The following is a 15,832-nucleotide window of genomic DNA, read 5'->3' as shown; positions in this document are numbered from 1 at the left end:
TGTTTACAGAGCAACAAGTAACAAGTAACAGAGCAGTCTGTGCAGCTTCCAAAGGAATTCCTGGTGGCTTACTCTGCAGTTACCATTATTACCAATATGTGTTTCCTGGTCACTACTCCTTGCAATGTTTATACACCAAGAAAGATGATCATTTCAGGAACCAAAGAGCCTAAATGAGTGCAGAGACAAATTACCACACAAGAACAAATTTGGTGCATTACATTATCAGAATAGGTTAAATTCTCAAAGCATTTTAAGTTTTTAAGAAATATACACAAGGTGTTACTTATATGTAGGTATATAATTTTTTCCATGTTAGACAATGCCCACACATTATTTTTTTAAATTAAACTCTAAGAAGGTAACTTGAAATGTAAGGCTGGAATCTGCCCTTCCTGCGTGATTCTCTAATTAAGACAGAACTTTGCGAAGTATTTCCAAGAAGTCCCACACTAACCAGCTACTTTTACATGGACCATAGCTGTTCCATCAAGAATTCATACAAGTCAAATTAAATGAGACCAATACATTGCTTAAAGAATACCATCCACAAACTATTGAAATACTGGTAGCAGTGAGACAGTTTCATACCCACCTTGTTAGGTTTTGGGTTTGCATATTGTGAGCCATTACCTAATGTTAAGTTTATTCTTTGCTTTGCTAGTGTTTCTGAGGGTTTTTTTCCCCTTGCCCCCTTAGTAAAACATCAGAGATGAAACACAGATTAGTCATATCTGAGACATTCCAGCATGTTAGTTTGCCAGCCATTAGTAATCTGAATTCTGTGTAAAGTTCCCACTATAACAGCAAAATGCAGGCAGATTTTGCCAAAGCTTGCTCAGATAAAGAGGAGATCCTTGAATTTCTTTGCAGAAGCCAAGCAAAATGCCTTAGCTTGCACTCTCAGTATGCAGAGCCAAGGGGAAAACAGAGACCTAGCCTCACATATTGGACTTGTGCCCTTTCCACACCATTAAATGACTAAGGCAACATGGAAGAAATGTTCTCCATGCCCTGCTGAAATGTCACATTGCTTGTATTGTCATTTCCAAAGGCCATTGCTTTACTAACAGGCAGAAATGCATTGCTTCTTTTTGGATGCCTGTATGATGTCCAGTGTTTCATTTCTTTAATTTGAACTTTGACAGTTTCCATATTGTCAAGGAATGCACTGAAATTGATCCTGTGCAAGAGGGTGAGAAAGAGAATGAGGTGCCGTTTTGTATGTAATATGATCTACAGAATTTCATACTGCAAGCAGTAGGAATAAAAGTAGTCATAAGTGAGATGAGGTATAAATTTTACACTCCTGTAGTCAGTTACTCAGCTGATCTTTCCAGAATCTTGGAAAAGTGTACTGCAGCTATGCATATATATTATACTTAATGATGACCATTAAGTCTGCAGTCACAAGATTCAATCTGCCTTTTGCAGCTAAATTCATACTGCAGCCTCCCAGATTTTGTAATAGTTACTGACATGGTACAAAATAATATTCCTGTGGAATCATGACCCTGATTAGTAAAGGGGGAACTGCACTCCCTTCTTCATCTTCATTGTTCCCCATGGGTTTATAGTAACAATAAATTTGTTTCACTCTTTGAAGATGAAAGGTGCTATAAAGTGCACTTTATTAAAATCACTATAAAGACTTGTTATTTTTGCTCATATACCTGCTGAGTGATGGTTTCCAGAAGTCTAACAGCACCCCTGAACACACACACTCACTTTACCTTCTGGTTTGGAGAATTCCTCTTAAAATGTAAGCCACTTTTCCAGCTTTTGGTGTACAGCTTCTTTTTTGCTTCAGGACTATAGATCAGCCTTTCTATAACCCAGAAAGCTGTGTGGGGATACAGGTTTACGGTAAGGTAGAAGTGATAGAGAGTCTTAATAGATCAAAATGATCCAGCAGACCAGGTTCATAGCTAGATGCTGGTTTTGACTCTTGACTAGGGCATGAACTGGTAGGTTTGGGTTCAGATGGTGAAATTCTCACCATCTCTGACCTCAATTAAAAGTCTCCCATGATGATTTTAGTGATCATCTCTTTCTTTGCATATTGCCTTTCCTAACTTAGGAAAAGTCCTGAGAAACCTGCAGGACCATTTTTAACATCTACTGAAAAGTTTGCTCCCTCTCTTTTCCCTTTGGTGCAGAATCTCTGAATCACTGTTTCCCAAACAGGGTCCCAAAACATGGGCTCATTCTTTTGGGGCTGATGACAAAAATGTTAGTGCTAGCAAAAGAACAGCCCAAGATCCTAGTACCCCCACCACAACAAATACACAGTCACAAGAGTCTTCAAAAAAGGATGCTATCCCCAGGTATGCAACTTTAAAAGTAGGACTCTTGCTACTAAAGTTGTCTGCTTCGTGTTTTCAGTCTCTGCTGTATAGATGCCAGGAGTGTGACTTCTGAGCAGCACTCAATAACCTTAGACAAAGACTTTGTTCAAATTACTAACTATAAGCCTACCTCCTTTTCTTGTCATTTAACATCTCTATTATTTGTTTCAATTTCTGTGAGCCTTAACCTCCCAGGTGGCTTCTCAGGCTGCATCTGCTAACCACCTTCACAACCCAAGTATCCCATTTACACCTAGAGAGCCTTTTCCCTAAACAGAAAAAAAAATAGTAATAATTTAAAAAAAAAAAAAAAAAAAAGCTAAAACAAAAATAAACCACAAATCAAGACTTAACATGAAGAAGAAAGAAGTCAGGGAAAAACCACAGTTATCTAGTACCATACACAGTAATTAAGTAAGAGAAGAGAAATAAACTTTTACTTCAGCCACAAGCACAGAAGAAAATAAACTGGAATAATCAGTTACATATCTCAGTTTGTGTTCTTGTGCAGCTCAAAGCATGTCCAGAATCTGGTGAATGACAGAAGTTTTCCTGGCAATTGACAGTCAAAAATTCCTGCCTCAATGACCTTTGCAACCTGGATGATATTTTTGCAGATATATCTTTTTAAATATTAACTGATGCATACAACCTGTCTTGCTTGTAATCAGAGCAATAAAACTGTTCATGACTGCTCCTATTGTCTCTTATTTGGCAGCCAGAAGTGACCATAGCCTCTATCTTCCATCACCTCTGCCTCTTTTCTAGGCTGCTAAGAAGTCAGTTTTAGAGATTTAACCTGTTGCTGTGACAATCCTAGTTCTTATAACTTGGTTTCCAAAATCCCTGTTCTTGCCTAAGTCTCTGTTCAGAAAAAAAGCTCAGAAAATCACACAGAAAACTCTTGATAACTAAAGGCAGGAGACTTTTCTTGTAGTATAGTGTCCCTTGTAGCTCTGTGCCTCATCTCCTGCCAAGGCTATGTTTGGAAAGAACAATCCTTTCCTTTCTACCAGAGCAGTTCCTTTAGAAACACAGACTTGCATAGGAACTGCAGTAAATTAACACATATCTCAGCAGTCTTCCTGCTTCCTTCCACCGTGTTACTCTTTTTAATGGCTTGCCAATGTGAAGATATTTTCATGAGACAGTAAACAAAGGGGTCTCATGTCCCTTAGCAGATTTCCTTAATTGAGGTAGTTGGGTATCCTATTTTAAGGCCAAGAAAATAGCTGATTCAAAACAAACCTAGATCCACAGTGATGGTCACAAAATGGAAACAGGGTTCTCTAAGTTCCAGGCATTACTGAGCAGCTTCCCAGAGTGTCACTGTTAACCAGAAACATACATGGGTAGCAAGTTTTAAAAGCATATTAACATACTAAAGTCATATACTTAATTCAACTGTACAGAATTCAGTTCTGTATTGCTAAAGGAATGAAAATAGGAGGTTTTATCTATTGCAGTTAAAAAAAAAAAAAAAGGCAAGAAAAGAAGTATCGTCAGCAGCTGGTTTACTCTTTCTTTAGTAACCCTGCTACAAACCAACCAGAGTACATAGGACAGGATGGTACAATAATCCACATGGAAATGTATGCATGTGTGTGAGAGTAGACCAGGTTGATTTTATTTTATATGTTTATGTTGCCATATGTACACACACATGCACAGTATATATGCAGACTGAAGTTTTATACACATACATACACAGGTGTTTCCTTTCTGTCTTTTGCCCTAAATTCAATGCTGCTTTTAAATACATAGCCCACACACATCTCCCACAGATATCAGTGACAGTGCGCATGCCCATCTCTGGGCTAAAACTAGTTTATTTAGAACATGTTAGGCATGAAGCCCAGCTTCATTTTTAATACTAATTACATTTAATTTTTATTTATTCTATGTGAATACTGATGATCCTAAACAAATGTAACAAAAAGCACAGGGTTTGTTTTAGATTCCTGAACAAACATTTTCAAGATCTACATCAGCATATAATGTTTCATATTCTATAGAATATCCATCCCACCGTGAACTGCACTTCAACAGGGCAGGGAGTGGGAGTAGAAGGAGTCTAGGCCTTTACTCTTGAGAGTAAACTTTTACATACACACAGTTGAACCGCATCATAACTTCAGTGTTAACTCTTGTGAATGTAATGTATTTTTAAAATTGGTATTTTAGAAACAAAAAGAGATAATAAAGGAAACAGGCTTGCAAAAATGAGTATTTTCCACTTTCCTCTCCAAAACAGTTAAAGAATGTAAGTCTTGTTTGGGAGATATAGAGAGAAGTCATAGGTCCCACTCACACACCTGTGATATTAACACAGCTTACTTTCACATAGCTTACTTTTTTACACATTTGCTCTGTGCTTTCCTCATATTAAAAATGAAAGCACAAAAAAAAAATATCCACTGTAGCCTTACCTCACACATCCATCCATTTACTTCAGCTCCTCCACTGTAATAACATTCCCAAACATGCTCTCTCTGCTCTCAGTTCATGTATATTTGCTACCCAACTGCAGGGCATTAAGCTGCACACCTGCAGTGACTTAACTCGTGCTTTACTCAGCTCTGAAACCCCCCCAGCAAGAGTGAAATCATTCACTCTTCACACTCTCATTAAATGTTGTCTTCTCTTCACCATACTCTGTGCCAACTTCCCCGATGAATCCAACCTCTAATACTCTGCCGGTAACTAAAGAGCAGCTATTTCTTATACCAGCTACGCACAGATATGTAACTGTTTAGGAGGAATAAAAAAAGGTAATTTCCAGCTTTGGTGATGTGGATGACCATTGCCTTGAAACAGGAGAAATCTGTGTGTAACCGCATGTCACTAAGTGCTTAAATGTGTGAAGAGATGCCAGACCCATTTAAAGCTTTTTCTCTTCACTAGACACCATTTTAACTAAAAATACTTACTATGGGTACAGGCTCTCCATATGAATATTATGGTTTTTAAATGCTGTCTGTATTTAGAGCCTCTGAGAGACACATGCCATTTATGTACCATCTGTATGTGCAGGAAGAAACAGGGTAGATGTGAAGTTAAAGCTGCCCACCAGCTAAAGAGCCCTTGATGGGGAAAAAAGGCTTTGCTGTGGGTACCTTTAGTATCACTCAGATTTTGAGATTTCTGTTTGCAAATGGTTTCATGGCCTATTCTATGGAAGTAAATTTCCAACCATAAATGAAACTCTACAGGCAGAGATCCCATGGGGAACCCATCATGGGGAACTCCTTTTTGTGACCTTCCATCCATAGGGCTGAATTTATCTTTGACATAACACCACTGGTGTTAATATTACATGAAGGATCATTTCCCTTATGTCATTTGTTTCATTTTTAATGCCAAGGAGGCCAGGTCAGCCACTCTGAAAGAGTAAACCACCTTATTGCCATTTCCACCTGCAAAGCTACGGCAATTTAGAGCAAACTATTTAGTCCAACTATCCCTAATGGTGGGTTAGATTTTATGGTCAATGCAGGATGATGTTCTAGTGAAGGATGTTGACACTAAAGTAGTCACAACCAGTTCAAAACTGGATTCAGATTACCTTAGGTTGGGGTACCAGGGATTGAAGGTATCCAGAACCCTCTCCAACTTGAGGATATTAATGGTGGTTGATTAAGAGGCGGGAGGTAGTGATGGCCTCTGTATTGCCCACAGCACTTCAGATGTATCTTTTCTAGGTGGGTTAATGATGATCAACAGTTCTCATCCCTCACAGATAGGGGGTAGCTGTCTAAGGCTGTGTTAGAGGCTAGGTTTTAGGCATGGAGTACACAGTACTGCCCTTAACATCCTGAGAACTACCATTTCGGAGTTAGCCAGAGGCTGTGGTGCAGTAAATCCAGAAGCTGTCCCTCCTGTGATATATATTCTCTCTACTTTCCATCCAGTGCGGCTGACCTTTATGCTCACAGAACTGCTTTTGCAAAGCAGTGCAAAGGTCCATGGCTTCCATGCTCCATTTTACATGGGACATGATTTATGAGTAGAAATATTGCAAAAATGGAATTTCAGACACATTTCCTTCACTGACAGGTTGGCAAACATCTTATAAATCACAATGCAAGTGCCAAAATCCCTGCCAGTGATCAACAGATTTTATCAAGCTTTTATAGCCTTCAAAAGCAAGTTCCACAGAATCTTGTTCACTTTATTATTAACTTGCTATTAGAAAATGTCATTGAATGAGCAATATTTGCTACAATGCCAAGCACACAAACTGCCTGCAATACCTGCAAATAAATTATATCTTCTTCTGATCTAAAAATACATATTTTTTATTATATTCTGGAAGAATGGGGAAAGTTACTTGGTTACAAAAACACCACAAATCCTGTGCACCATGTAAACAGTTTCATTTTATGCACTTTCTTCACATCTGTGCAAATAAAGCCATTGTTACAAGCAGAAAGAGCTGTGGCATACAATACATGCAGCTATGAAACCATGAGTGCTGCTATGTGTTGAGTCTTTAAATGGAAGTGGCACATCTGCTTTTGGCACAGGAGTGTAAATCAATCCAAGATGTTTATTAAAGAGTAAGTAACGACCTGTCCACACGCTCTTTCTTCCATCCAGCCTTGGTTTTGTTCTTGCTTTGTTATTTTTCTGGCAGTTAGACACGGGCTCTGCACACTGAAAGTATGTGGTGTTTCTTCATGTACGGATAACATAACATGTCACGTAATATTGAACAAGTATGTGATGTGGAATGGTTTGGACAAAAATGCAAGCCAAAATGAGGTAGGGAGGAAAGGGTAAGTAAGCTACAGAACAGTGACTGAAAGCTTTGTTACTCTGCAAAATGCAACTGTGTTTCCTAATACCTTTTGAATTAATAAGACCTAGATTTGATTCTATGTTTTAGCTCGTGGCAATTAATGAGCACAATTGTGAAGGATGGTGAGTATTTTCTTAAGGAATGGAGGAGTCAATAATTTGCATTTGCTTAAGGTATTTATATGCTGGGTGTTATACCACTGGCTCTACCTGAGCAGGCCTGGTAGGAACACAAGCCTTTCAGCTCTTGCATGGGTTGACCAGCAGGAAAGTCAACATAGTATTGGCACTGGCCAGTACTGACACTGCAAATTGGCCCTTTTTGTGAGCAATTGCTGGAGTATTTGGCACAACCTGTAACAGGTTCCTTTCCCACTGACTGAGGAGCTCTAGGGTCTGCTGTAGAACAGCAGTCCAAGGACAACAATACCTTTTGTGGGCAGCCTCTTTCTGGGCTACCTGCATGAAGCACACTTAAAAGACTGGACCTCAGGAAAAAAGCAATGGCTCTGGGTCTGACAGTAGAGCCTGGGCCACACAGTGCTCCTTCCTCTTCCATCAAAGGATGCACAGGAAAGCACCCTAGGAGGAGGGAATCCTCCACAGCTAGGCAGGAGGAGCAACCCCTTCTGTGTCCCAGTGAAGGGCCTAATTTGTAGCATGTCTTTGAGTAACCAGAAGTAGAAAGAAAAATACAGTGGGTGTTGTCTTCTTGGCTTCCATGTGGGGAGGTCATAACAAAGTGACGCTGTTCTTCAAATGCATTGAAAGAAACAAGACATGTCCTCTCAGACAATAAAGGGGGGTTCATCCATTGGAAAGGCAATATCTCCTTTGTATGATAACAGTGGAAAACAACAATTTTAAGAGACGAGATTGAAAAACAGACTGATGGGAAATGGTTCAGGAAGGCTTGTTGTGCAGAAGAGGGAACAGAGGCTGATGGAAGTGTGTCACCCAGAATTTTATACTTGCACTTTTAATTGACTAGACTGAACAAACATCTTCTGTAGTTGTTCATTTCTTCTTTGTTAAAGTGGTCAGGATATATTAAAAGGCTGGATTGCATATTCATATGTTCCAGTGATAATGTTAGCTATCAGCTCTGTCCCAAAAGTGTTCAAGATTGCTGTAAATCTGTTAATTTGGTCTCTTTTCATCTGTAGCTGAAATTCAGCTGCATGAGTGACCCTGGTGGATTCGCTCAGCAATACAGAACAAACCAGGACAGAATTTATACAGCGATTACTACTGCAGGCTAGAATTATCTTGATCAGACTTGTTACAGCATCTTCTTAAAATATTTTAGGCAGGGAAAAAATATTAATTAAATTAAATCAAAATACTCGGGTAGCCCAGGAAAGTTAAAAAAGGAAAGAAGAAAGTAATGCTTTCTCCTATTTATTCCAGACACTCTTAAGTTTCTCCTTTTAATTTAATTTTATTCTGTGTGCCTGATAATGGGACTTTGTGGAATTGAACCTTTTGCAAGTTGCTATGCCAGCTTTTTGGAGAGCATCTCAGACAGGTCTCTTAATTTCCATTTCATTTTGTCTTTCTATGGCTGAAACGATGTTATTTAAATGAGTGCTTTCGATCTCAGATTTTTTAAATGCAAATGTGTGCTGCTTCCCCATTGAATTGAAGCCACCAATACCTCTTTTTCCCTATGAAAAGCAGGATAAAAAGTAATATTCTCAGGTCTGAAGGTGAGCTGGGATGTTACTTTTGTGTGAATTTAAGCTAAAAAAAGGGAGACACATACAATGGTGAAGTATCAAAATATTGGCTCAATCTTCCTTCTGCCCAAGACATGATTAAAGCAGCTCTGTATATTTTAAAGAACAGCTGATGTAGGGAAGGTGCCAAGACACAGCAGACCAGTCACACTCCCTCAAGGCATTCTGTATAAGCTGCTTAGGGGAGTGCACACAGAAGTGAGACACTGTGCGCCTCCAGCACTCTTAAGGTGCTGTATACCATCTTTCCTTAGAGTACACTGCATTCCTGTCTTCAGGCTTTTCTTTTAGCTATAATGTCTAAAAATGTAGGGTTTTTTAAAATCTGTGAATGTGGAAATTCTTCAGTAATCACATGCCTCCTGGAGCAGGAGCTTTCTGCTCATCAAATATTGCAAGACAGGAGAAACACCACATCCCATGCCCCCAGCATCAAAAGGGTTGGTAACACCTGAGTTGCATCCATCCCTGAACTCTGCCAGACCAAGAGGCGTGTGATGCTGCAGCACGTGGACTGTCTCACCCCTTCTCCCATTGGACAAGCATTCATCTCACAGCAAAAAATGCCACAGTCCATGCTCAGTAGTACCCATGCCAGCAGTATTAGCAAACAGACCTCAGAGACTGAGCTCCCCTTTTAATCACAGAAGTTGTTGTTTTCTCTCAGTGTCAGTGGCTGTTGTTCCAGCCCAGGCTTTTACACATGTTATTTCTGGACTAATGAAAACTTGAAGTGCTGCTTGCCCTGCAATACCAAATTTATGGATGAGGAGACAACTTCAGCCTGCCAGGTGATAATTTGCCACCCTTATGTCAGTGTTAAAATCCCTACAGCTGTAAATATTTATTGGATATGAAATATACTCCAGCTAACACATTATCATATGAATAAATCTAACCTTAAATAAAACATGTGCTCTCCATCTTTTATTCAGTTTATAAAATTCTTGATTCTCGCTCTGCACATTCTCAGCTTAATACAGCTATTCTGAAGTACAGTAATCTGTGGTGTGCCTTGATTTCTCTTCTAATACAATGTTTTGCTTCTTGTATTTCACCTCTTACAGCTTTTGCAAAGTTTTGATTTGATAGGACAAGCACAGTGAGGGCATTAGGACCAAGAGAAAGACGCACACATTGCTCTGTATTATGTCTGGCAAACTGCTTCCTGACTGAGTGCCGTAGTTATGTGTGAAACAAAGTCAGGGACCGACTACTTCTCATCTGTTGATCACAGTTAACTTGAAGCCTCTGAACGGGGGAGAGCTGTCAGATCTGCTTTCAGAGATACAGTGCTTCAATCCAGGCAGCAGTTGGAAACTTTGAAGAAGCAGGATCTACTCTAGAAAGGAACTATGAGAAACGGGATTTCTTTTGACTTAGAATTTTAAAAGGGGAAAAAAAGCCCCAAAGATTTAGTTACTCTTTTAATCAGCAAAGCATGTACTTTCCTAACTAAGCTGGGACTCTGTATAATAAAGGATCTACTTTATCTCACTGGATCCATGCTACGTTTTACTACAGTAAGTACAATATTAATAGGAATGTTGTAGTGGTTTTTTTTTTTTCTGTAAATAGAGAGGAAAGCATGAAATGCCATCAGTGAAATGTGAGGGGAGCAAAAAAATCCTCTTGGCAGATAGTGAAAACCAGGGCTTTTGTGCAACCCGAGGACTGGAATCTGAGGAAGATCCAAGTGATATTTAACATGACCATCTGTATCATTTTGTCACCAACAGTATGTTCTTGAGGAAGAAGTGCAGATATGGATCACGTAAGCTGCAGTTTCTCTTGTTGTTTCTGATGCTGGGGTTTTTGCTACTGATGGTTACAACGCTGAATCCACCACCCAGCAACCAGAGCAAGGAAGGGACTTTCCAGCCTGTGGAGTTCAACCCCCGGGAAGGGTATCAGATGGACTTTGTGGAGACCCAAGAGATGCTGGAAGCCCAGGAGGAGAGCCAGCAGTACTACCCTTTGGATGGTCTATCGCCTTTCATCTCCCTGCGGGAGGATGAGCTGATCATGGCCGTCGTGTCGCCCACCGGCAAAAGGAACCACAGCAAGGCCAGGAAGGGCTATCGCATGGTGAAGCAGCAGAGCAGGCGGCCGGAGAGGAAGGCAGAGGGGGACCCCGAGTCGCAGCCGCTGTCCCTTCCCCTGCAGGATGGGCAAGGAGCTGCTGCGGGGGAGCGGCCGCTCGGCCTGGACACCCACGGCTTTAACGAGGTGCTCAGCGAGCGGATCGCGCTGCGCCGGGACCTGCCTGAGGTACGACACCCGTTGTAAGTAAAACACCCTATTTCACTTCTGGGGGAAAACCTGCCTCCTTCCCCGCCGCCGCGCCCCTCCGAACCTCTCCTCCTCCAAACCCGGCATCTCTCCTCCTCTAGACCCCGCATCTTTCCTATCGAACTCCCCGCTCCGGGTCGGGAGAGCGCTTTTCCCCGCACTGCGTGGGGAACACCCCCCGTTCCTCAGAGCCAGGGACGCTACCAGCCTCCTTCGGGAGGTGGTTCAAGCCCTCAGGAGTCGGCGGGCGGCAAAGGTGGAGGGGGGCAGGTGCGGGAGGGGGTAGCTGGGGCTGGCTGCGTGAGCGGGGGCAGCGGGGGCAGCGGCGCGGAGCGCAGCGCCGGTGGGTGCCGGTGTCCGCGCTGCTGGGGCGCCTCCCGCGCCCCCCGCCCCGGCCCGGCTCCGCGGCGCCCTCAGGCCGAGCGGGCGGCAGCACCCCCTACCGGCGCCCCTGCCACGGCAGGTGGCGGGGGCGGCGGGGCAGCGAGCTCTCCGGGCCCCCGCCCTTCTCTGTCGGTCCGCCTGTCCGGCCGTCTGTCCGGCCGTCTGTCCGGCTGCTGGGCTGGGGAGGGAATCCGCGCCGGGCTGGCGAGCAGGAGAGGCGGCTTCCCTCCTCGACCAGGCCCCGTCTCAGCCCACCTGCCGGAGCTATGGGGTCATCGGGCTTGCAAAATGATAAATGAGTCAAGAGTTGGGGCTTTCAGCTCTTCCAGAACAAAAGTGACCCAATGGTCACTCATAAAAATGGAGCCGACTCTGCACTGGTGTGGCTTCACTTTAAATATCGCGTGCACTTTTGGGCACCACAATATAACAAAGATACAAACTATTAAAAACTGTCCTCCAGAGGTGGACAGCAAAGACAGCAATGGGTCTGGAGGAGAAGCCGTGTGAAGAGCAGCTGAGGTCACTTGGTTTGTTCAGCCTGCAGAAGAGGAGACTGAGGGAAGACCTCATAGCAGTCTACAGGTCCCTCACAAGGGGAGGAGGAGGGGCAGGCACTGATCTTTTTTCTCTGGTGACCAGTGACAGGACCCAAGGGAATAGCCTGAAGTTGTGTCAGGGGAGGTTTAGGCTGAATATGAGGAAACGATTCTTCACCTAGAAGGTGGTCGGGCACTGGAACAGGCTCCCCAGGGAAGTCACAGCATCAAGCCTGACAGTTGAAGCAGCATTTGGACAATGCTCTCAGGCAAATGGTGTGACCATTAGGGTGTCCTGTGCAGGGCTGGGAGTTGGACTCAATGATCCTTGTGGGTCCTTCCAACTCAGAATACCCTGTGATTCTGTGGCAAGTATTGAAAGGAAACTTCTGGGAGGAAGGAAGGTGGAGACTGTTGTATCTGACACATTCTGAGAACACCACCATACCTGTCAGCACCCGGGCTGTAAGGCCACTGTGAAAAAATGTTGCATTTGAAGCCCCAGGTGTTACATTTGAAGTCTGGAGAACTGAGAGCCAATTGCCCCAGCAGCCCAGGAAGGGCTTCTCATCACACATCTTAAAAAAGATCTGAGGTCTATCTACTGTCAAGCTGCCCCAGGGAAACTTCAGGATGGACATTAGGAGGAATTTCTTCACAGAAGGGGCAATTAAACATTGGAATGAAATGCCCAGGGAGGTGTGGAGTCATTGTACCTGAAAGAAAGACGACATGCCACATAGTGCTCTGATCTCATCGAGAAGGTGATGATCAGTCAAAGATTGGACTTGATCTCAGAGGTCTTTTCCAGCCTAACTGATTCTATGATATACTTCTCTTCCCAGGGGAAAGGTATGTGGGTGGTGTCTTGCCTCTTGTAACAAAAACGATTGTAGTTTTCACCCAGGACATGGTGGAAAGATGCACTAGAAAACTTTTTAACTGAGACACAGAATAGTTTTTTTTCTAGTGTTCATATTCACACGTTGAAAGACAGCTGGCAGCTCTAATTTAAGGGTACAGTCTCAAAGAAAGAGAAATGAAACAGTGTTTTCTGTACTTATTGACTAGATTCAGTGTTATATTGGTTAACGCCATTAAATAATGACATGCTGATATTATTTCAGTTATTTTTTGGCATGCTTCACTACTAACTCTTTGAACTATGTAATGTTCAAAGGAGGAATGACTACCCTGGTTTACTGCCTGTGATGTGAGCCAAAAAACAGTTTTACTTTGGCAGCTGAAGGGCCGTACAACAAGAGACAGCTTTAGTTAATACTAATCTTGGTAAGATTTAAGCCATGGTCTCAGAGCTCTTGGATGGATTTTGCTGTCTGACTAGTTACAGCCTAAAGAGCTCTCAACACCACAGCTTACAGAGCCCAGACTGAAACCCCAGATCTCAGCATCTGAGGCTGATCTAAATCCAGATCATAAACCTGCAGCAGAGGTATATGTCTAAGCCAGACCTGTCCTTTATGGCACAACACACAAACCACAATGAGGATTTTTAGGTGTAGTTTACTCTGGGGGCCTGGCTCGCAACTGTGTCAGTCCAGTTTTACAGCAGTGTAAAAGGAGAGCAAACCAGAATCAGATTGTCTGTGTCTCTCTTTGGCTTGCATCATGTTGTTCATTACAATGTCTATTATTATTTAATTAGAGGGAATCCAACCAGTTAGAGATGTTTCACTGAGTTACCTCCATGGACTCAATCTCCCTAATTTCACTTGAAATTGGATGGCAAATACTTCACATCAAAAGAGGCTCATCCTCTGAGGTACCTTCATCCCTCAAAGTACTTTCTGCTGCTATCAGTTGCTCCAGCTGGGACTGACACTCTCCTGGGACAGCTGAATCAAGCCTGCCATTGTGATTTTTATGATGGGGGTGCTGCCCAAAAGAAAGGTCTGTTTTTCTCTCTTGGGTTTGAGTGTCAAACATATCCAGGCAAAAGAAACTCACGAGGTATCTACAGAGGTTTTAAGTTACATTACAAAAGTGTAGCTTCCTCTGGAGTGCTGTTTGGAGCTGAATCTCAATGAAACATTTTTCTGAAGGTGAGTGGGAGTCCCTGTCAGCTATGCCTTTGCCTTGTTAGAATTGCTCTCTGTTCATTGCTGCATGTGACAATTCCTTGTTTTTCACAAATTAGATTAAATCACTATGTCTCATATCAGTCACAGCCCTGACTTTTTGAAATGCCAATTTATGATGGACAGTCTATGAAACTGCTCCAAATTACAGGGAAGGTATTTTTGTATACCAGTACCCTTTTGCATTTTTGTGAAGATTAGATATCTATATTGCAAGTCTTTGCCAATCTCCATGGCAACTAAGCACTCGCTACCAAGGTTATGTATTCAAGCACAGTTATTTTCAATTCTTTTCCAATTAAGATTTCACAACAGCCTTATTTTCTTGCTATAACCACAGTACTAGCAACTAGGTGCTAATAGCTATAGAATGTTTCTGGTTAGAAGCTGCCTGGTAGTAAAAGGACTACATCAGATCTTCGTTTTTCTTAATTACCTCTAGATTCTTCTGCTTGAAAATACTCATTGCTAAGTCACGAGAGTATTCTTTTCTTGATCCTGCTGAAAATGGAAACAATCATATGAAATTGTGAGGCAACAGCATTATTGATTACGCAAAATTAGTAAACCGAGGACAACATAGATTAATTACAGTGTAGAAATCAAGAAAACTTGCCTGTTCATGCAAAAAAAAATGATGTGAACTATTGAAAAGTATAACAAATTATTTAAATTGTGCTAATTTTAAATTTATTTTCCCAGAAGTGCATCTATAGTAACCATTTATGTGTATTCATAATTAAATCATTCATAATTAAATCATTCAGGATTCTCTTAAGTGATTAGTAGCTTTGTGTCTGGATAGTGTCTAGCAGCATAGGGCCTCAGTTCATGAACAGAAACACTAAGTAAAATGCTAATAAACATAGAAATATTAAAATTATATCCCTTACGTGAGTTTCTACTGAGTAGCCAATTGTTTAACAACCACTGTAAAATCTGTATTATGGTTTGCTTGGCAATACATAAATGCTGAAACAACAATGGGCCATATCCAGCAAATCACGTAATTCTTTGAAGAAGTTCTTGCTGCTGGAGATTAAATGAGTTAGGACACTCAATGACTGTTATTCGGGAAATGAAAAGATTTTTAAAATGTTCTTTCTAATGTCAGCAAAGCAGATATATAGACACAGTCTTTGCATATCTACAATGGGCATTTGAAGGCATTTTCTGGAAAATGTGCATCCTCACGCCAGAATAGATGCTTTTCATATGCAGTTTCTGTGAGGGTGAATGGGAAGTGTTTGTCATGTTTAAATGTTTGAGTTATTGTGGTGGTTTAACACTAGCTGGGAATTAAACTTCGTCTGTTCCCCTCTGGTGAGGGAGGGACAAAGGACAGCCTAGGTTGAGATAACAATTTACTGAAAGCAAATAGCAATGGAGTAAGAAACACACAGTGACAGCAGCAATATTAAAAACAAAAGTATACAAAAAGAGAAGGTGCTTTGCACACAAAAGGTGCTCACCACCTTGACTTAGCTCTGCATGGCCACCGAGGCAAAGACAAGATGGCAGGGGGATGTTCCTGTGACTCAGCAATGACAGTGGTTATTCCCGAGGCAAAGACAAGATGGCAGGGGGATGTTCCTGTGACTCAGCAATGACAGTGGTTATTCCTGAGGCAA

The 15,832-nt window shown here is 41.9% G+C and overlaps 1 protein-coding gene across 1 annotated transcript in view; it reads left to right on the top strand.

Moving 5' to 3' along the window:
- Window positions 1-9,499: 9,499 nt before the first annotated feature.
- Window positions 9,500-15,832, top strand: part of GALNT15 (polypeptide N-acetylgalactosaminyltransferase 15) — a 31,808-nt gene continuing 25,475 nt past the window's right edge. The window contains exons 1-2 of the mRNA XM_042043287.1: window positions 9,500-9,678; window positions 10,627-11,172. Of these exons, the coding sequence (XP_041899221.1) occupies window positions 9,653-9,678; window positions 10,627-11,172 (572 nt within the window). The 5' untranslated portion in view covers window positions 9,500-9,652. The remainder of the gene's footprint in view (window positions 9,679-10,626; window positions 11,173-15,832) is intronic.

The sequence above is a fragment of the Corvus kubaryi genome, unplaced genomic scaffold, assembly GCF_017639235.1.
Source record: "Corvus kubaryi isolate FWS band 111438036 unplaced genomic scaffold, C.kubaryi_AGA036_p1.0 37398, whole genome shotgun sequence".
Classification (NCBI taxonomy): Eukaryota; Metazoa; Chordata; class Aves; order Passeriformes; family Corvidae; genus Corvus; species Corvus kubaryi.
Note: the sequence above shows the minus strand (reverse complement) of the source record. Positions and strands in the feature narration are given on the sequence as shown.